The 22,814-nt window shown below is 44.1% G+C and overlaps 1 protein-coding gene across 9 annotated transcripts in view; it reads right to left on the bottom strand.

Annotated features, from left to right (window-relative positions):
- The window catches only part of PRPF4B (pre-mRNA processing factor 4B), a 32,672-nt gene that overhangs the window by 9,350 nt on the left and 508 nt on the right, over positions 1-22,814 (bottom strand). For all 9 annotated transcript variants that reach the window (XR_001146180.1, XR_001146181.1, XR_001146178.1 and 6 more), the window contains exons 2-11: positions 15,426-16,622; positions 12,167-12,343; positions 8,480-8,635; positions 7,438-7,519; positions 6,162-6,372; positions 3,843-3,916; positions 3,113-3,203; positions 2,678-2,825; positions 1,567-1,704; positions 869-1,022 (exon numbers count right to left, since the gene is read on the bottom strand). Coding sequence is in view for 1 of the 9 variants with exons in the window: in XM_004694840.2 (XP_004694897.1) it covers positions 869-1,022; positions 1,567-1,704; positions 2,678-2,825; positions 3,113-3,203; positions 3,843-3,916; positions 6,162-6,372; positions 7,438-7,519; positions 8,480-8,635; positions 12,167-12,343; positions 15,426-16,622 (2,428 nt within the window). In the remaining 8 variants the exon portion in view is untranslated. The remainder of the gene's footprint in view (positions 1-868; positions 1,023-1,566; positions 1,705-2,677; positions 2,826-3,112; positions 3,204-3,842; positions 3,917-6,161; positions 6,373-7,437; positions 7,520-8,479; positions 8,636-12,166; positions 12,344-15,425; positions 16,623-22,814) is intronic.

The raw sequence follows: 22,814 nt of genomic DNA, 5'->3' as shown, positions 1-22,814 counted from the left end.
CATTCACAATGTACCCACCATTTCACTGTAATTACTCAGCATCTCCAACCCCAACTTACACCAGATAGTCAAGTCACATGAAGTCAGAGGGGAATGCCTCATTATTAATGTGGCGGTCTGGAAGGAAACACTTCAAGATTTTAAAGAGATGGGGAACACTAAATGAAGAACTAGATTCAGGAGCACCTGACGGACGCGCTTGAGTCAGTCACATGCGTCAGAGCGCCCGCCTGTGCACAGCGCCTGGACTGAAGGCCAGAGCAGGGCGGAGAGGCGCGGCCAGGATGGGCACTCGGCTGCGTAATCACTGGCTCGATGGCACTACTTCCACATTTCAAGAAACATTTGACCACTGTGAATCTGTTCAGTACCACACCCGAAGCCGTTCGTCGGAGAGGTCAAGACTGGAAGGAAACCTTTCCCTACGACGCCCTGGCCACAGACAGCGTACGGTGTGACCCGCGGCTTCGGAAGTGGTGAAGGAAAAACAAATCACTTCCGGGCCCCTTGAGGCTTAAGGCCACAAGCCCAGCAACTCCCCTAATGTCCCCGACTGCCTGCTCTGGGCACTCCCGGAGGTGGGAACACGCCTTTCATATTTCCACACAGATCACATGCAGCGCGTCAGACGCCAGAGGGAGCACATTACTACCTCTGCATCAAGAGGGAAAAACTGGGAGAGCAGCCTGTTTCCCGTCTTTATACTTCTCTATAAAATTTCATGACCCGATTTCCAAAGAAGCCAACCTTGAAGTTACGGGCAATGGGCAATCAGTATGGCGAATCCTCTCTGGGGTCACTGTGCCCTCGGGGCAGCCGCCTTAACGGTGAGGACACAGACGCAGCACGAGGTGCCCGGACGACTTACCAGGATGTTGTCTGGCTTGATGTCCGCGTGCAGGATGTTACATCTCTTAAGGAGCTTCAATGCCAAGAACAACTGCTGGCTATAGGACCTTACAGCTTTAATATGAAGGCCGACATCTTTACCGTATTTTTTTAATACCTCTCGCAAATTCATACTTTTAAGAGAAAAACAACAACACCACCATCAGGGGTTAAAATGCACAATAAAATTAAAAAGGTAAAAAATTTTTTCAAGTATAAAGTAAACTCAAGTTCAAAATATGTATTAAAATGAAAATATTCTGTTCCAGAACTGCCTCTCCCAATCTTTGAAAAATAATTTTACACTGAAACGAGCCTATGAAACGTTGTACACACACCTGGTTTTCCACCTATAAACGGACACACCCTGGTGTCCGGGTTTGCATTCGGCGACATGACAATAAAGCCATCGTTCGGGTGATCAAAATCTTATTTCTACTCCACTATTCCCATTTCTTTTCATCCCCACCTAGTTTTAATTTTCCTTTGAGGTGAGTGACTACAGAGTCACGCCCAGGAACATACAATTTTCTTTTGGTGTATTAGTGACAGCTAAACCCCAGTTAAAAACTCTTGTTTCTGATCAAACCAGAGACTGGGGCTGAGCTGTCATGGCTTGATCTAAAATGGCTAGAGGGACAGAATTTCTCGGTTAATTCACAGGTTTTGACACTGTACCTGAGAGGCTCAAACACCAGACAGAGATGCTGCTTGTGATAAAAGTGTCTGAAGAGTCGTAAACAATGAAATTTGTCATCAGGATCAGCATCATTAAGTTTTTTCAAGAATTCTAGTTCCTTTAAACCAGTTTTTTGCCTGAAGTTGAAAAAGAAAATTATGATCAACTTTGAATACATCCAGCATTTAGGAAGATCCCAGCCTGATGCAGACTGTATTTTGTTAAGTACTCATAAGTCTGCAGAAGAATGACAGGACCCTGTCATTATTATTTCACCATCAGCCAAAAATCAAAGAAAATAGAAATAATGAGGAAAAAGACCCTACCTTGTTTGAAGCAAAATTTATCTTGCATTCTTTACAAAATGACCTGACGTAAATACTACTTTTAACAAGAATTCTACTGGCTACTTTAAAATTCAAATAATTAAAGTCTTACCAAATAGTAATATGTAGTTAGCTTCTGAAATTCTAGCTGTGATTTGTCTGTAAGTTACATTTTAAAATCACTGTCTCTACTAGAGAAATTAGCAACTGTCATCACAATACAAAACAAGCCCCCTAAGCCCCTGGCAGTCTAAAGCTTAGCACCAGTCCACAGACTTCCTTCCAGTGTTTTAAAACCAACTGTAAGATGAGTCTACTGGCTCAGTATGATAATGATGGTGCATTAAAACGTGTCTGACAATCACCCTTTAAAGGGACACACACACACACACACACACACACACACACACACACACACACACACACACACACACACACACAAAGATGTCGGTAATTCCCAGAATTATCTAAGAAGTAGTCGCCACTCCTGTGGCTCCCAGGTGTTCGGAAACAGAGTGGAACGATCCTTTCGCCGCTCACCTCTGGTCTGAGTGCAAGCACCGCAGTGACAGGCGTCCCTGAGACTAGCAGCAGGAGTCTAGTGCACATGGTAGGTACTAAAGAGCATTAAATGCGATCAGCCTAACACTTCCTATAAACACATCACTATGCACCGAAAACCCCGCCAGAAAGAACAGCTTCTCTCGTGTCGCAGCCACGACACTGGCTGCACGCACACGTCCTTAAACGGTGTGCATCTGCCCGCGCACGGGCCCGCACGTACATGAGCTCGTTGTTCCTGATGATCTTCACGGCCACCTCCTGGCTGGCCCGGGCGTTGTCCCGGGCTCGCACCACGTTACTGAACACGCCCTGCCCGGTGTAGCCGTACACATTGTAGCGCTTGTCCAGGACTTCCCCTATGTTCACACCTGCAGGAGACCAGAACAGGACAGACTCAGTTATGGAACAGCTGCACTCACACACGCTTAGCATCGAGGAGGAGGAAACGGAAATCATTTTAAAATGTTACAAATCTCTCCTACGCACAGCCAGGAGCTCTAGCCACCAGGAGGGAAAGCAGGGGACCCCTTCCCTGAGGGAAACAGCACTTCAAGGCACTCAGTCTGAGAGGGGTCGCGCTCTCAGGACTCCCGCGAGCCAAGCGCAATGTTAGGCGACGCACTCTGCAAACTTTACAGTCAAAGGGGGAACTTACGGTAATAGCCCTCTGCATCCGTCCAGTTATCCCTGAGGTTGGGGTTCTCTTTGAAATCTTTCCCAATGCCAGCAGCCCGGAGGCGAGCACTCTGAAATGAAGGAGGCAACACGAGCTAGGGGACCCTCTTGTTGGGAAGACATGTAAGAATTTCATTCAAAACAAAAGAACACACCGACCATCATTTAATACAGACCTTTTATGTCAAACTCCACAAAATTTACTATCGCTGACATGAATGCAACAATGCAGAGCTGAAACAGCTTGCCAAGTCTCTCATATCACAACAATACTCAAGAAAAAAATGCAAGTATATTAAAAAGCTTTAGGAACACATCTAGAATACTGCAAATGAAAATAAAACCACCACATCCGATTGATTCCCCACAGCTATTTATATTTAAGTCACTTTCCCACTGTCTGATACCAACTTTTAATGCTTTCTGATTTTATTTCAAGAAAAGGCACTGATGAGACTAAGAAGAGGTGAAAGAAGCAAAATTGTTTGAGAATCACCGGTGACATCTTGTTTCTGATGACATAACCACCATTCACATGTTTATAAATGCAAGAAAAAAAGATGTTTCAAGAGTGGCTACGATGGCCCAAATACCAACACTGCACTTGCCTCAGTTGCCTTCTCCCTCTATGCATATATGGGCAGATATTTGTATCGCTACACATTCATTTTGTCTAACATGTGTGTCTGTGATGACTTACAATTACTTACATCAAAATATGCAGCAAACATATCGTCAGACTCTGTAAACATATCGGGCGCCAACAGCTTCTTCTGAGATGAACCTTCAAGGAAATTAACTAACATTTGAAAAATGAAGCAACGGCAATTAGAACAAGTAGTAAGTCAATGGAAAGCCACTAACAGCAACGCAAAGCTACGTTTTGCATCAGCTTTTCATGAGTAATTAAAAATCACTTTTTAACACTTAAGATACTTAAAAGCTACATACTTTTTACTTCACAGATGTGTATTTTAGAAAGCTGAGCCATTTATGACCAGTTTCTTCACATGTTCATATGGTAACAGCTAAACAAAAATAATTAAAATGGCAACGACTGTATCTCTACATAGGCAATGACTGCATCTCTACATACATCTTGAAAAGGTTTAACAACCCCAAGGAAACTGAGCAAAAATTGGGGGAAGGGATGTTTTAAGGGGGAAAAGCAATGGTTTTATGTGCATTTGCCCAACCTCAAGGAGTAATGGGAATTGTGAATTAGAATGATGACGACATACCATTTCCCGCCTGACACTGGTTAAAAATTCCAAAGTGTAGCAACGTTCTGTTAGCAGGCCCTGGATAAGCAAGAGCTAAGACAATGTCTGCGGGATGGCAGTTTGCATGACCCTTACAAAGAGGCTTCCCAGGAAGCACCACACTGTGCTCCTTTGCCCTGCCCTGGCCCAGCGGCCCCACCGCTCGGGAAGTCCCGGACAGCGGCAAGCCACAGCGCACTAGAAGTGGCGCTTCAGAAACAGCCGACGAGCTGCCCAGCCCAAAAATCCACGCTGCACGGCGGGACACGCCTGTCACACTGTAATGCTGCAGCCATAAAAACGAATGAATTATTTCCATGCAGGTGTGTGTAAACAGGTTAAGACACAAAAAGGTTTTTTAAATTAAAACCCCCCAAAGTTAACAATCAAAACCAAATGGAAATAAACCTATCAAACGGGTGCTCTAGGCACAAAGACAGCTACTTGCGATCACTTTAAATTCAGACTTGGGGCTTTACACTTCAGAGCTTATCCCGGGGAGGAAGGAACACTGCACTTTCAGACTGCACCCAACACGCTACATCTTGACAGTGGTGTTGCTAACGACACGGTGGACATTCATGTCACCAGGAGCCAACTCGTTCATTATAAAGGAGGTAAGAAACAGAGCTGGTAAAATCCCCATACCCTCAAGGATGACTCGGCAGCGTCAGCATGAACACCAGCTTCCCCAAAATTGCATTTCCTCACTGTCTTTGTCACTACAAAGGAACAGGCCCTGCGACTTCGAAGAGCATTTTCCAGCACTCGCAGCAAGGGTGCTCGGAGCAGCAGCTGCTGTCCCGGGCGAGGGCGCGGTGGGCCTGGACGGCCAGCGCCACACCAGTCCCAGGACTACAGGCCCTGCTTGGCTCTGCGTGCCCAGCTGTACATTTTTAAAGTATTGAGGAAAAATGTGACGAATATTTTTTTGACACGTGATGATTAAGTGAAATTCAAATTTTGGTTTTCATATAGGGGTTTTTTTTGGGGGGGGGTGTGGGAGGGGGGCAAGGGAGTCCTCCCTGGCTGTGGCTGCTCTGACCACAATAGCAGAGTTTTGTAAGAGAAACAAAGGAGGGAAAGTCTGAAATAATTACAAGAACTATCTGACCTTTTACAGAAAGTTTGCAGACTCCTGTCTTAGGAAGTAAGAAAGCTGTAACACATGCCACAAGGTTTGGGACAAAGACATGAGGAATAAACTTCAAAGGTCTCCATTCCGCCTCATGTGAAGAGAGAACTTAACAGAGCTTCCAAAAGCAAAAAGCGGGCCTCCTGGTGGCACAGGGTAAGTCTCTGCCCATCAAGCTGCTGCCAGCCACTGCCGTTCGAGTAGAAAGAACCCCCAGCCAGAGAGCTGACCCACAGATTGTGCAGCAGGTCTCTCCTGTCCCCCGCTGCTCCCCTAGGCCGGGTGCTTCAGTACACCTGCCTGTTCTGCTCCCCACGCTGTCTCTGGTGAATCTTCTCACCCCTCCATGCCGCTGGCCTACACCCCAGTTGTGGTATTCATAAATAAAAATACATCTCTTACAAACAGCACAGCAAGAACAACAAAAGGTAACGAGCATGTGAAACTAAGGACTGAGTCCAGGTCGCCGGCACGGAGAACACCCTGGGGGCACGTACAGTACACTACTCTGACGTCCGGCGGAGGAGATGGTCCGAATCCCTTTCACTTTTCATCAATCTCAAAATAAACAGATGGTTAAATTACAGAGCAAATGAGAGGAAAAGCAAGGGCAAAAAGAAAATCCACCTTACCATTATTCTGTTCGACGGTCATGAGGTTATGTTTGGCTTTTACCGAGGCCTCAAATGTATCGACATTTTCCCGCTCGTACTCCTTGACGTCAGCAGCCACCCTTTCCAGAATGTCGTCCGGAGAGGGCGACCGCGTGCGAGTGCTGCTCTGGGGGCTGCTGGGCTCAGACGGCACAGACATGTTGCTGTCTTCGGCAAGGTACTTGTATTTCTGTAATCACAGTGCAGTGCGTTACTTTTGTAAAGCCTGGTGCGCTCTGACCGTATTTGCTAAGAGGCGCCGAGTTGAAAAGCGAAGAGCCAAATGTTTAGAATGTTTTAAAGGTAGCAATGCCTTGGTTGAATCAGATCCACAATCCCTTTGCCATCCGGAACCCACGAGGCCTGAGGAGCCCCGTTGCCTGGTGCACCTCGACTGCGCGCCGGCTGTGCGTGCGCCCCGGCGCGCCCGGCACGCCTCGCCACACGCGTCTGGGCTGGGTGCCGTCCTCCAGCCGCGTGGGGCTGCAGAGCATACACAGACGCACCATATTCATTACCTTTCTACATTTCAAATATTTCTGAGTTCTGAAGCACATCTGGCCCCAAAGGTTGGAGATAAGGGATTGTGGACCTGGGCAAGAACAAAAAAAGATGCAACCAAGTCTTTAGAGGTAGATCTTACAACAACAACAACACACGCTGTGGCAAGAGGCTTCCCCTGGAAGCCCAATCCTGCCCTCCATCTGGTGACGCGGGCTTTGTCCTCTGCGGACATGTCCGGCTAAGCGAGCGGCTGTGGCTCACGACGGCTTTCTCAGTGCGGCTAAGGGAAACCCAGCATCGCCCACAAACATCACCCGCCCTGCTGAGCCACCGCCGTAGGAAGACTTACATGGCACGCCCTTTCCCCACCCAATTTCCTGATTATTTTTGAGCTATCCATTTAATGAGGTCATTAGAAAACTTACCATTACTTATGAGACAGGTAAATTTTTTTTACATAGTAACAGGCCATATTGTTTTTGCTAAACAGAATCCCTCAAATATCTACTTCATGTTCATTTCTTGTTCATTAACTTAAAGTGAACTTCAACTCTGTCTCACAGAAGTGTTTTATATTAGAATCCAATGGATAACAAAAAGGGCAATCATTTCAATTTTATTAACTGAAAAAGTAATACTTTTTCTTATCTCACAAAGAATTTTATATACTCTTGTTTTTTTCAAGATCACTCAAACTGTTGAGTAATCAGAGTGCTGGTCAGGAGATCTGTTGAGACCTCACTCCGCGTACCTGCACGATCGCCTGCCGCTGAATTCGCCGCTGTTCTATCAGGGCCTCTTCATCTTCCTCCTCTACATCAAAGTCTTCAAGGCTTAAAAACATTGCACAGGCACACAATGAATCCCAGACATGCCGGGAGAGTCGAACTTCACACTCTAAAACTAACTTAAAAATTCAGACCATTAAGTTTGGTTAAAAGTCTTAACGGCCTCTCATGCCCTTTCCCCTGTTTCTAGCTGGTCTCAGTGGCCCACTGGCATACTGGCAACTAATCAAACCTGTTTCTGTTACCCCTTGTCCATCTCCTGGCACGGAAACGGGAACAGCAGGGATTCCCTACGTCCCCAGTGGCTCTGCTTGTATTAGGTGAGCTCATCTCACTGCTCTAGTCTCAGTCCTTGCGCCTATGAGCTCGAGGGCTGAGACAGGTGGGCCACTATCCATTCTGGGTCACAGATCTCCCAGAAAGCCCCAGGTCCTTTCTCCAGCAAACATGTGCACACACGATCTAAAGAGGAATGCACGTAAACACTGCTCCCTACCCCAACTGTCCTCTGGGGGACCTCCCTGATGGCAGAGGGGCTGTCTCAGCACTATCGCCCCTATGGCCTGATTCCGTCTGGTCAGGGAGCCGACCCACATGGCACAACAGACTTCTCCTGTCTCACCCAGTGCTCCCCACTTTGTCTGAGGGGAACCCTCTCACCCCCCCAAACCTCTGGCCCGTAGCCCAGTTCTACCATGCATAAATGTAAACAAACAAACAAGTCCCTTAAGAGCTCCTCTACAGCCTCTGAAACCCTTCCCAGCACAGCCTTCTCTATCAAGTGCTCGATGGTCGCTGCAGACAGGCAACCCGTGCTCTATCAGGACCCTCTTCCACCCGTCCACTTCGGCTCTCTCATACACAAAAACTTAACTCTTTCAATTTAAAGGAACAAAAGTTAACTGGCTCATTTATGATATTCACATGGGAATTATAAAGATTTTCACATAAACCAGTTGTTGTCTCAGCTGGAAAAAGGAAAGTACAGGCAAGGTGCCTTCTTACTTATCGTCAGACGACGACTCCTGCTCAACCTTCATTCCTTCAGACAGGCTGCCTTTGAACTTGTCCTCCTTCACTTTGCTTCTGCTCCTCCGTCTACGACCGCCCCGGGATCGAGACCGCCTTCTCAAGCGTGACCGGCTCCTCCGACCTCTGTCTCTGTTTGAAGAGAAAGGCCAGGTGAACATCTGTGCGAGGTAACGAAACGGGGCGCCTGTGGGTGCACTAAGGCAAAGGTATACAGGAACGCTGTACTTTTAAAAAACTGTTTGCCTCCAAACTGAAACTGCTCTAAAAAACCAGCCTGCTGTTTTTCAAAGGGTCAAATAAAAATTTAAAAAGTAAAACAGAGGATCAGAGAGGCAGATGATGAGCTTACATTAGTATAATTCAAACACAGCTACTGTTCTCATTGACTGTATACAGGGCAATGATGACTATGGTGATTGTTACTGTAAATGTCTGTCAAAATTAACAACTAACACCAAAAAAGGGTGAATTATTTTATGCAAACAGTACATTAAAATAAACCTGATTTGAAAGATTGCTGCTGATAATGTATGAGAACAACAAATGGGACAAAAATTCTCATATGGTACTCAGACATTTTATAAATGCCTAAATGTTTTGTCTCATGTTAAACAGAAACTTATTGTAGTGTAAACATTAAAACTGGAGCTTACAAAAGAAAAACAAGGTCCCTGTTACTGTCACATGTGACCAGGTTTATCTGCAATCTCTTCTGAAATCTCTATGAAAGTCTCGGAAAATTACAGCGTGTGACAAGAGCTGACAGCAGAGGGCGCCAACAAGCCCTTGAAAGGCGCCGCATGAACAGGCGCAGCAGCAGGTAACTTACACAGGGTCCATAAGCTCATCAGCACATGCAGCGAAACCACCGGTCTCCTCAGCGGGAGGTCCTCTATCCGCTAAAGGATGGCGTGCAAGGCGGAGGCACGACAAGCTAACTGAAAGCTACTGAGAAGAGCCAGGCTGTGTCTTTCCCTTGCTATTTTCTGGGAAATGCCAACATTCACGTTCTGAAAAGATTCAGTCGACTGAGAGCTGGCCATCAAGGTGCCTCTTGATCAGTGTGGAGGACCAGAGCCTGCAGCGAGGGCCACGCTCTCTGACAGATGTAAGGATTGTGGAAAGCCATGAAGTCAGAGATGACTGATGAGTCAAGGCTCTTACCTTCTTGACCTAAAGTGACATCCACTCATCACAACTCCACATAGTCATACTGGACGAAAGCTGCCTTTTAGCTTCTTTGGAGCCTAACAACTAAATTGGACAGGAGCAAGGGGTGACATTCAGCTATTTGAGAAAAGTCTTCAAATGAAAAGGTAAACAAGCAACACAAAAGGAATCAGGAAGGGGGAAAAAAAAAGGCCAACAAGTCACCAAGGTCTTGGGAAAACAGGAATAAAGAAAGAGAAAATCTACAAGAATGAGAACAAAAGTATAAACATAAAGGAGAAGTTAGGAAAAAGGAGGAGCGGAACAACGATCTAAAAGGCCCAACAGGGAAAAATCAAAAACAATGGAAAAAGATAGCAAATGGGAACAGAAACAAAACAGAAAATTTCTCAGAAATATCCCTGGCGTAAGGGGCTATCTAGTGCCAAGCAAACACAGTGGGGAAAAAAGCTCGACACTCAGGTACTAATAAGTGAAATTTCAGAATACAGGACGTCACATAGTGAGCAAGACAAGAAAAGAGTTCTTTAGGAAATGCTTAGGCTTAATACTAGACACGAGCCACGGGACAACTTCAAAACTCTGAAGGAAAAAAAGTCAATCTGGCACTTTATTCTTTGACAATAAACAAGGAGAATAAAAGGCATTTACTGCAGACAGGCCACCGCCCTCCCCTCAGGAGGCTGCTGACGATGCACTGCAGCAAGCAAGGTGTGGAACACCGGCAGCCTGGACACAGGGCTGCGAGCACAGCAGGGCGGCTGGACACCGGCGGCCAGTCTGGGCAGCGCAGGACACAGGCCTGCCGGGCGGGCTGCACCAGAGGCCAGAGCGTTAAAAGGAGGTCCTCTCTCCTGCTGCTCCAACGCCCTGCCTGCTAAACACAGGGTCACGATACCACGCTGTATCTGGAAGCACGCAGAAGCCTGGTGAAATCCGGCCGAAGAAATACATGTGAGGGGCAGTAGTAACAAAAACTAGGCGATGAATGGATACAGCAAGAACGTCAAAAAATTCAAACATCTCATTTTAAAAATACGTGTCTACTTCCGGGAAGTTACTTTACAAAAACACTCAAGAGTAGGCCCTCCCTGATGGCACAATGGGTTAGGACACAGCATGGCAAGCTAGCGGCAGCTGCTTCGGTGCTACTTCGATTCCCTGCTGGAGGTGACCCCCTGGCGCGGCAGACCTCTCCTGACCGCCTGCTGCTCCCCGCAGCAGTGTACTTCATCGATCTGCCTGTTCTGCTCCCTGCTCTGTCTCTGGTGAATCCTCTCACTACCCCTGCTACTTTGGCTCATACCCCAGTTCTGTATGCATAAATAAATCTTTAAAAAAAAAAAAATCCCGATTCTCCTGACTTCTATTACATATAGCTACTGTTCGTTACACAAGCCTTAGTATGCTTTCTTTTGAAAAAGTCATGGATTACTTCAAAACAAAACCTAACTATTTACTTAAAAGAAAATTTTATTTTCATGTAGAAGAACTGGGGTGTAGGCCAGAGGTGCAAGGGGTGAGAGGGTTCACCACAGACAGAGTGGGGAGCAGAGCAGGCTGATCTACTGAAATACACTGTGGAGGGGAGAAGCTGGGAGACAAATCTGCTGTGCCACGTGGGTCGGCTGAAACTCAGGCTGTCATGGTGGCAGAAGTGAGCCATAAGCCCTAGGCCACCAGGGAGGCCCTTAAGTCTAACTCATTTAATATTTATCTCCTTTACAAAAACAGAAAAAAGAGTAAATCAACATTTATTTAAATATGAAAGGAAATTGTATTAAAGAAAAACAAACGTGTGAAGTATCTCATACTGATAAAGGAAACCATAGGGATTATGACACAATTTTTCACAGAAAAATAATCTTTACGAAAACTACCAACTGAGCGCCTGCCTGGTGGTGCAGTGGTTAAAGACAGTGCTATCAAGCTACTGACAGCCACTGCAACATGAGTTCAATCCCCAGGCAGGGAGCTGAGCCACAGGGCGCAGCAGACCTCTCCCTGACTCACCTACTTCTCCCCTCAGCAGTGTTTCCGTACATCTGCCTCTTTCTGCTCTCCACTGTGTCTGATGGATCCTCATATGCCCAAGCCCCTCTGGTGTACACCCCAATTCTTGTATGCGTAAATAAAATCTTAAAAGAAAAAAAATAAGGAAACTACCAACTGAGCTAGTGAGATTCAAAACCATTCAGTTTACTGAATCAAAAGAATAACATATGAATGCCTCCCTGGTGGCGCAGGAGTTAAGCCTCAGCACTACCAAACCACTGCCCGCCACAGCGGTTTCACTTCCATCCCCGGCCAGGGAGCTGACCCACGAGGCACAGCAGACCTCTCGTCTCCCTCCTGCCCCCCTCAGCAGTGTGTTTCAGTCATTCTGGCAGTTCTGTTCCCCACTCTGTCTCTGTTCCACACCCCACTTCTTATGTACACATAAAGAAAGTCTTAAAAAAAAAAGGATTAACACATAGACCATCTATTTACCTTCTCCGAGGAGACCGGCTTCTTCTTCTTGGAGACCTGCTACGCCTGAGTGGGGACCGAGACCGCCTCCTAATAGGAGATCTACTTGTTCTTCTTCGAGCTGGAGACCACCTACTGATGGGGCTGGCATCTTTTGATCTTTCCCGTCTACTGAGGATGTCATCTCGAGGTCGTGTTCTTAAAGGGGACGCCAAACACAAGTTAACAGAAAAAGCAAATCAAGTCAAAACGCATTTCTTCTACATGTAAAGGGCACGCTAACTTAAAAGTGGTAAACAGATTAACAAGTTTTGTAACAAAACTTAAATTCAGGGGATCACAGTGACACTTCATTGTTATGGTAAGCACAATAAATTTCCTCTTATCTTATAAAGATTAAAGATAAAGATTATCCATAGCTAAAGCCACTAATTAGTCAGATAACCTAAATAAAACTTGCCCAAGTGATTTGTAATATTCTATTACCTCAGTATGAAGATCAATTTCCTTTCTTAATGTCGATGATTTTTACCAGTAAGTCTCACATTTTAACAAATCTTATTTTAAATACGCATATTATTATTAATAGCAGCATCTTATAATCAACTTTCACCTTGAGCCCCAGAGGAGCAATCAGAAAGGGTTTAAAGGCTTAAGGAAACATCTAGTTATGGAAGCAGAAAAATTGACACAATGACAAAATTTCTGGAAGGAAATTTGGCAGTAACTTTCTAAAATACATGTCACCTTATACTTGGCAATTAATTCCTTTTCTATGAATCCAATCTGCAAAGAAACCTCATCCATAACCAAATATCTTTGCATACAATAGGGGAAAAACTAGAGCCAACCTAACTCTCCACTGTTGCCAATAAGGGGCTGATTAAATACAGTGCACAGGGCCCTCCCTGTGGTGCAGTGGGATAAAGCACAGAACCATGAAGCTACTGCAGCCATTATATCACGAGTTCGATCCCCAGTCAGGGGGATGACCCACAGGGTGCGGCAGACCTCTCCTGACCTACCCACTGCTCCCCTCAGCAGGATATTTCAGATCTGCCTGTTCTGCTCCCCACTCTGTCTCTGGTGAATTCTCTCATCCCCCACACCTCTGGCCTGTACCCCAGTTTTATATGCGTAAATAAATAAATCTTAAAAAGAAAAAAATACAGTGCACCTACACTGTGCCATACCATGCTATTATACAAGAGTGAAAAGATCTTCAAGTATAATCATAACAAGTGAATCATTGTTAAAAAGAATAGCAAGGCCCCATTTTTGTAAGAAAAAACATTCATACAATTGTGTGTCACAGAATAAGGGTTAAAGAACATAAACTTCTAGGTGTGATCAAAGAGAGGATTCACAGTTTTCCACATTATTTGAATTTTTCCTTTCATTAGCAGGTACCTCTTCCATAAGTAACAAAAACAGTTTTTGTTTCAGTCACTCAACTCTACTCCTTAGCAAACACCTCAAAATTTTGTTTTTCAAACTGAGAGCAAATTTAGAGGGACAGGACATGGCCCAAGAAGGGCCACTTCAGCTCGTGCAATCATGCTAGTCTCTGTGCAGCAAGCAAGAGGAGGAAGGGGCCGTTTCATGGCCGTCACTCAGAAGAACCTCAGTATCAAGATAGCACACTCTGAAAATAGCATTCCTGAAATTTCTCTGAAGAAGATGTAAGCTTCAAGGCCACCATATTTATACCTACACAGTAAATATTAACATCAAACAGTACATGGACAAGAATTCAAAATATCTTTCACAGTTTATAGCAACTTTTAAGAGAAACTTACTTATAATTTTCATAGGCCTAATTACTAATGACATATAAGTAAGTCTCTAGGTTAGACTAGTCAAAGCATCCCCTCACACAAATTCTTCTGCACTGAACTACTTATTAGTTCTAAGACCCTACGTAAGTCAAATAACCTCTCACTCTATTTTTCCCTTTTAAATATTAAGTATGAGAATCACCCCCACCTCATGAGTAGAAATAATGAGAATTACGAGGAAAGAATGGATTGAATGTACTCAATAATTCATACTAGACAAGTTAAATCCTCTCTTCCACCATTCTTCTGAAACTTGTAACTATTTTTTTCAACAATAAGATGTATACAAATTAGTAGCAGGGGAAAACAAATCTCATTTTAAATTTAATTATGTATTGAGGGTCAAAAATTTTCAATTGATAATGCTAAAATTAGAAATCATGCAAATTCAGGAATGGCTAGATTACAATCTTGAAACTGACATTAAAAATTTTAGCCTAGGGGCTCTCCCTGGTGGTGCAGTGGGTTAAAGCACAGCACTAAGAAGCTCAAGCCACTTCAGTGCGAGTTCGATCCCCACCCTGGAGGTGACCCACATGGCACAGCAGACCTCTCGTGACCCGCCTGTTCATCCCCTCAGCAGTGTACCTCATCAATCAGCCTGTTCTGCTCCCCAACTATAACTCTAGTGAATCCTCTCACTGCCCCTGCACCTCTGGCCTGTACTCCAGCTCTGTATGCATAAATAAATCTTAAAAAAAAAAATTCAGCCTATATAGGTGACTACAAGGAGAGGATGTGATACCTATACACGATGAAATATTATTCAGCAATCAAAAAAGATAAACTCATGTCTTTTGCGGAAACATGGATGGAGCTGGAAGGGATCCTGCTCAGTGAAATAAGCCAGAAGGAAAAAGAAAGGTACTGGATGGTTACACTCATAGCAGCAGTGTAAGGGGTCAGGGGGAACGAAAAAGGCAATTGTAATAAAGGAAAAACCAAAAACAGTGGTAACTATAAGCCAGAGACGTTCTATGGGGTGGAGAGGGTAACAGGATCAAAACTAGGGTGGGAAGAGTGCATGGGACTATGGTGATGGTACATGGGTGAAATGGTGGCGGGAAGTCCATGGGGATTACAACCAAAAAAATGCACAAAATAACATAGACACACACACACACACACACACACAAATTTCAGCCTTATTGTTCAATGAGTAGTCCTTGCTCTATAAAATTCCCCCGTAAGTGGGTATCCGTAGTATGCAAATTATTTGGATAAAGGAGTGATTCTGACAATTTTAGATACTAAATTGAAACTTTTAGTAAAAAATACTAACCTGTCACCAAGTTTTGCATTTGTAAATCATCCAATCAAGATACCAACAAAGTACAAATATTAACACAATGGACCACTATCTTATTGACCACAAGTTCTAGTTTCTCCTCTGAAGTCTGGCGCATCGGTTAAGAAAGCATTACAATTTGAAAACAAGTTACCTTGGAGAAGAAAGTCGTCTCCTCTCTGGTTCTCTTCTTTTTCTTTCCAAGGATCGGCTCCGGGCTCTTCTAGGAGACAGAGTTCGAGAAGGTGACTTGCTCTGCTTAGACCTTCTGTCATTTAAAAGTGGCGATCTGCTTCTTCTCGATTTATCACGTGGTCTTGGGGTCAAACTTCTTCTCTTCGGACTGCGACCAGGTCTTCTGCTGGGTGACCTGTTTTCTTTCCCAGAGGAGGCATCTTTAGAGGGAGATTTAATTGGCTTCTTTTCTTTATCAGTTTCAGACCGTTTTGATTTTCTTTCTTTGGACCGTGACCTTCTATCTTTGGATTTCCCTCTTAAGTCTATCGGGGATCTGGATTTCTTGCCTCGATCACGACTTCTACTTTCATTAATGATTGGGGATTTTTTCCTATCCTTTGATTTACTTTTATCTTCAACTTTTACCTTGTCATCAGGGGGAGATCTAGCTTTCCCAATTTTCTCTTGAGACCGCCTTCTAAGGGTGGGAGATTTTGACTTCCTTGTTTGATCTTGAGACTTGCTTCTTTTGGACGGACTTTTGGACTTTTTCCTCTCTTTCGACTTGCTCCGAGCGGTTTTCTCCTTAACTACTTCAGCACTGCCCTTACTTTTCTTTTTATCAGACCTGTGTCTAGTCCGTTCTTTGGATCTGCTTTTACTCCGCTTTTTTGTACTATTTTTATTGTCCATAAGTTCAAGTTTCCCCTTTGCACTGGAAGATCTAGTGCTAGACCTATTTCCATTTCTTGCCTTTTCATGAATCTCCCCTTCTTCTTCTGAGCCAGACTCATAGCCTTGTAATATGAGTCCCATCCCAGACTGGACCTTCCCTTCCATTAACTCATTATCAAGTTCAGCTTTAATCAAGGCTCTTTGCTTTTCTAAGTCTTCCAGCAAAGCTAAATCATCAAGTTTAGTTCTTTTTGCTGGAGACATACCTTCTTTGTCAGAGGCATCAACAACCTCTTTTCTTTTGTGTTTCTTATGCTTATGCTTATGTTTATGTTTTTTATCTTTGTCTTCTTCTGAGGAATGTTTATGTTTCTTATGTTTATTTCTGTGTTTATGTTTCTTTTTTTTGTGACGACTGTGCTTATTTTGAGATTGGTCTTCTGATACCTCTCCATTTTCTTCGTTTACACTCTTTTCCGAATTATCAGCTTCTTCCACCCTACAAATATATCACACACATTTTAAAACCATATCTTATCTACAACATTCAGTCATAACAAAATAACAACAAAAAAATACACCTCGATGTGTTACATGAAGTCAGTCGCTGAAGTACTTTCAAAATATTTTCGGGTACGTTATCTCACCAGTTTATGGCAAGCACTGGGTGACTAAATTTAACTGTCGCTGATGGCTGAATTAAAACACCAAGTATAAGAGGATGAAGTTCGGCCGATTTGTCAATTAAAAAAAAAAAAAAGGGGGGAGCCCAAACCAGGAACAATAAAATGCCATTCATGCTGATTAATTAGTTAAGCTTCCCCTCAGAAACATGATCTTTAAACCTGCATTTCCCACACATATTAACACATCAATGTTTAGATATGTTGGGAGACGAATCCTTTTCTCCACTTGAAATTTGGGAGAATGCCTTTCGTTTTCTTTTCTTTTAGTTTCTAGAGCCAGTACTGAGCCACGCTCCAAACAAGGCACTCCATCAAGGTGCAAAGGGGCTTATAACACGCCCCAGGGTTAAACTCCAAGCGAGTGAGCAGGAGTGAGAACTGTGTGCAGCAGCCACATGTGCGGTGAGGATGAGCCACGCCAAAGGCCGTGCTCTGCACGTCAACAGCACACGCCAACCATTTTATGTGGTTTAGCCCAGTATTTGTTGATCAAACAATTTCATCTCTAAATTTCAAATGAAATACCAATTTCCCAAAGGTGGATATTAACAGGTCACGCAAAAAATTTTAAATTAAAGTGTGGTTTTGGTCTTCTATTAGATCTCTGGACTACAGTTGAGTTTAAGAATCTATGGTTCTAAGTGACTGGGCTAAATCCTTGCTGTTTGGTAATTCCATGTGAAACAAAGGCTACAAAAATAGCATGGTGTAATTTGTCCTTTAAAGTCAGTCCATATTCTATCATCACATACGCGAATATGAGACCCAAATCAACTTAAAACTCAAAGTTCAGAAACACTAGAGAATGAGTAAGGAATTAAAGGGGGAAGGGGCATCTTAGAGGAAAAGCGGCTGACTATAGACAGTTCTTTATGGCAAACGTCCAGCTCTTCTAGCCAGGAGAGCAGTTGTGTGAGAAACTGTTCTAACGGAGAAGGCGAGACACAGCTAAGTGCCACGCCAGGTGACAAGAGAGCATGACACTGGCAAAGAGGTTGAGACAGAGAGGCTCACTGGAGCTGGAAGCCCAGGGCTGCAAGGTGAGGCTACCAGATGGGCTGTGTGTGATGATGCCGCCAGTGCAAGCACATGAGCAGAATGTGAAGAGAGGGCCCTCCCAGGGGGGCAATGGGTGAGAGCGCAGCACTGCAAGCTGGCAGCAGCTGCCTCAGTGAGTCCCACGCCCAGCCAGCGGCCATCTGCGTGGTGCAGCAGACCTCTCCGGACCTGCCCGCTGCTCCCCTCAGCAGTGTGCTTCAGTCCAGCCTCTGGTTCTGATCTCCACTGTCTCTGGTGAATTCTCTCACGCTCCCCCCCCACCTCTAGCCTGTACCCCATTTCTGTATGCATAAATAAATAAATCTCAAAAAAAAAAAACAAAAAAAAAACTGAACAGAGGCCTGGTCCTCCAGCCAGGCCCCAATCTTCAATAAGTGTATGGGGAGCAACACTTGAAATATTGGGTGAAAACCACGAGGGGGTGGAGACCACATGGCATGAAACTGAACTCTGATTTTTTGCTGTCAGTTAGCCCAGTCCCCGTTTCTGGCATATGGACTGTAAGGGAGAAAAAGGGTTAAAGGCTGCTGCAGAGAACACTTGGTCCTCTCCAAATGGGGTAGAAAGTAGGATAAATGTAGTGCTCACGTTCTCTGGGTCATTACATTTTCTTAAAGATTGTGAAAAAGAAGACTACCACCTTTGTACTTAAAAGGCCAACAAGGCTCCAGCATGAAGGGAAGAAATGAAAACATGCCAGCCTCGTTCCTGTGGCAGCTAGTCCTTCACAGGGTCACCACTCTTCCTGGCCAGAAACTTCCTACCCTACAATCTGCAAAGTGGACTATGCCTTTTCCCCTGAATCTTGACCTACAGGAGAAGTCCAACAAAAACTGAATTTGGCCCATTCAAAATACAGACAGGGATAATGTAGGTTGATCATGATTTTGAAGTATACAAAACTTAAGAGCTCCAAGTACAAAAGTCTAGTCAATAAGCTAAAACTCAGACTCTCTAAACCCTCACTGTTCACATGACAAAGCAGTTGGGTGGTTCAGCAGTCTCAAAACAAACTACCTGGGGTCCTGCTGCTTGGGCAACTTAAAGAGTTCGTGCTCTCGCTCTGCAGAAATATAGCTATAAAATGAAAAAGACAGCTCCTGTGTCAAAGCACAGGTTGCATGGGGTTGATACAGGTGTTACGGCTTCTAACGGTGGCTTAGCATGAACCAACTGCCAAAAAGCAAGCTGTAATTATCATTCAGATCCTGGATACATATATTTACAGGAGTCAACATTCTGGAGATGGCAGGCCAGATCTAAACACGGTATTTTAAGAGTACTGTCAATGAACACTGAGTCTAGAATCGAACTCCCTGTCAAATGTTGCTTCCAACATGACACAGTAGTGTAGTCCCAAGTTACTACTCTGTGTCTTAGTTGCTCAACTGCAAAAGTTGGGGGAACTGACAGTACCGTACATTGAAGGCCTGTTGCAGAAATGAATTCTGCACCTATAAAAGACATCACACAAAGCTGAAGAAATACCGAGACTCCTCCCTCGCCTGGCCCCAGCTACACTTCTCTCTCCTGAACAAGTCCACAACCCACCTTCCCGGCCACTGCACAGCAGGCAGTGTGCAGGGACTTGCTTCCTCTGGCTGGGGCGCTTGCTTCAGGTGCGCACGCTGCTGGTTCCTCTACCTCCTCTGCTCAAATGATGCTTTCCTAGTCAGTTTTTCTGAACCAATTCATGTTAATTGCAATCCTCACCCTACCGCACACATATTCCCTTTGGTGGTTAATTTTTCTCCAAAGTAATTGTCACCACCAAAAATAATTGTCTCCATTATATCATAAGCCCTATGACAGCAGAATTTTAATCTCAGTTCAGCGCTCTATCCCTGAGGTCTAGAAGATTAGCTACTCTATAGAAGGAAGGTACTCAGTTTTTGCCACACCAATGACATGGTTTATGGGGTATATATCAAAGATGCTTCATTAGACAAAAGCTCAGTCACAGTGGCACCTAGACGCCTTGCTCTTGATAGTAAACATTTCTGGTTTTGCTCTTGTATCTCCAGTGCCTCATAAAGCAGGCATACAACTATTAGTTGAATGCAATACCCAAAATGATCTGAATTTCATCACCTTTCCACGAGAAAGATATGCTCTTTAAACTTCTTTTTTTAACTAGTGGTTTATATAATTTTTAAGTATCCCAAGGAGTTTCAAGACAAATTCTTAAGAGTCTTATCATGAAAACAGTAGTTTCTTTCCAAAGAAAAGCTAGCTGCTGGAGCTTGAGAATTGGGACCCACATCCTCCTCCTCAAAGTAAATTTCATAGAAACTAACAACTGAAATCTGATCAGGTAAATCTGGAAAACTGGAATTCAGTCCATGGCATAACATCTTACACAATGAACTACTACTCCAGTAACTAAGGCAAATTACCAACAACTTTCTTAAGAAACTCAGGTCTTCGCCCATAGTTCTTATGAGTAACTGTATAAAAGTTTCACATATATGAATTTACATCTTGCAACCTAGTTAGCTTAAATTGCTTCATTTTTTAATTGTGATAACAATGGCTACTCAACGCCATACATGGAGCATGTAAGGTCTATCCAAACGTGGTCTACTAAAGGTTTATCATAAATCAATACTTGAGAACTGAGTAACATGTTCCAAATCACCTTATATGAAACAGTGCTGAATTTGAAGTGCAGACAGACAATACTGCTAACAGTATTTATTCATTTATTCTTTTTATTAAATACAATGTGCAAGTTTTAATCCTTCGAACAGCCAAAATCTTGGGCATCTGGCACAATGGAAAGTCACGGAAAAACTTCAAAAGAAAATAAAGTACCAGTTAGCAACAACCAGTGTTATTTTAACTTCTATTTCACAAACTTTTTTCAAAGAACATTCTTAATGAACTTTACTTGAGAGCCATTCAATTTATGCTTTGGAATGGTGAGCAAACTGAATGTCAACTTTTTTTCTTATGAGGAAAATAAGTCTGTTTCTCTAAGAAGGCAAAGTGCCACACATAATTAATGTAGATGTAGCAATAAGAATGAACCCAAAGGCCCACTGATCATCAAGCAAACCCCGCCACCCTTACCTCTTTCAAATGTTTGAGAAGTTAAGTTTCAAAGAATTAGATCTATCACAACAATAAGCAGCCCCTTCTGGGATGCTGGAAATAAAATGATCTCAAGCTTGAAAGGTTATTTTTACAAGGAGTGACAATGTGCACCAGATCAGACTACAGTATTTATGGGCCAGGTTCTAATATCAGACAGCCCACATTTAAATCCTTGGCCTATCATTTCAGTGTGGCCCTGGGTAAGTTCATTTAATTTTCCTGTGTTTTATCATCTGTAACATATGGGACATAACAATATCTACCTTCATTGGACTGTTTTAAGAGTACAGTCAGTCAGTATTTATTCAATGCTGTGAATAGCATCTAGCATAGTGCAAACAAGCCAATACATGTAAAAATTTTAAATCTGCAAAAAGAGACTGAAAAATGTAAAAGCCATTTAAAAGCCTGCGGGTGGCTTAAAACCTGTTTTTCATAACTTATTTTTTAAGTTTTTTCTAACTATTGATAGGTTCCATATAATTGTAACCTTTCCTGTGTCCTCTCTAAAGAGCTGCTTAGCCAAACTCCAGCATTCACTACAAACTTCCACATTAAACATTTTTTGAAAGTGAAAATGGGATATACACAGCCCAAACATTCCATATATTCCAAGTGTTTGTGGGTCAGGAGAAGTGGAATTAAAGACTTATTTAGTGTCATTCACACAGGAAAAGGGATGAATGTTATTAAGCCTAGTCTCTGAATACATAAATGATTGAACCTTTCCTCAAAATTAATGAATCGCCCCTGAAAATAAACGGACAAAATACTATAGAACCTTTCACAGATTACTAGAAAAGTCAGCTGCAGAGCATTAAGAGTGTTACTGTATTGGCATAAACGCTGTTACAGTAACTGTAAACTCTATGAGAAACAAAGAAACAAAGTCTAATAACAACTTTCAAACCCACGTGTTCCAGTATGTCAAACTGGGAAAGAGATATTAAGGCAGCTTTCAAAAGTCCTTAACAGTAAAATCAATGATTCTCTGTCCAGCTGAGTAAGCTTACTGAGCACATAACTGGACGGACAGCAATTAAGTAGTGCTGGGCCTTCTGGTGGCCAAGATTTCTCCTATCTCTTAGTTCCAAGTTGCTGGGAGACTGTCTACCTTTCCTTAAGAAGGGCAGACACAAATCAGATAATGCCAAGGCAAAAGAGGGGCCACTCCAGGAATACCTTTTAAGTTCTTGTTTGAGTTCTCCTAGCATAAACGCGGGGGTGTGGATGGGGGTGGTGGGGGTGGGACAACAGCCAACAAACGCAACTGCTGCCTTTTCAGCCTATACAAGAAGTTCGTTTTCACTTGGTCTCATAAATTCTTAATTCTCTTAATCACAGCCATGAAGCGCTTGGGTTTGGAAGGGGCTAACGACTTCCACTACTCTTTCCACTCGGACTCTCAAAGAAGAGTTACAAACCCATGCTGAGACTGCCAGGCCCCCAAACCGACGACTTGATCTTACTTTGCCTTAAGTTTGCAAGCTGGCAACTAAGCTGCCACTAGGCTGGGTGGGACAGAGCGGGTGGCTACTGGAGCCCTGAGCCACGGGGCGGGGAGATGAAAGATCCCGCTCGCCACAAACCTCAGCTCCGGGGCATTCAAAAGGGGGGTGGCCTTAGCACGCTTTCTCCGTGGCACCCACGGCCGGACGGCCCGGGGCACCGCAGGCGAGTGAAGTCTTCGGCTGGCTCCGACAGCGATGCAGCGGGGTCCGGCTACCGGGGAGCGCGGCTGGGTCCCCGCGGGAGGACCCAGAAGGCGCGGACGCACCGCCGCCTCCCGTTCGGGACCTGTAGAGGCCGCTCGCGCCTGCGCCTCCCTGGGCAACGCCGCGCGCAGGCCG

Source organism: Condylura cristata, unplaced genomic scaffold (assembly GCF_000260355.1).
Source record: "Condylura cristata isolate star-nosed mole 26May11 unplaced genomic scaffold, ConCri1.0 scaffold00048, whole genome shotgun sequence".
Classification (NCBI taxonomy): domain Eukaryota; kingdom Metazoa; phylum Chordata; class Mammalia; order Eulipotyphla; family Talpidae; genus Condylura; species Condylura cristata.
The sequence above is the reverse complement of the archived record's forward strand: the minus strand, read 5'-3'. Positions and strand labels throughout refer to the sequence as shown.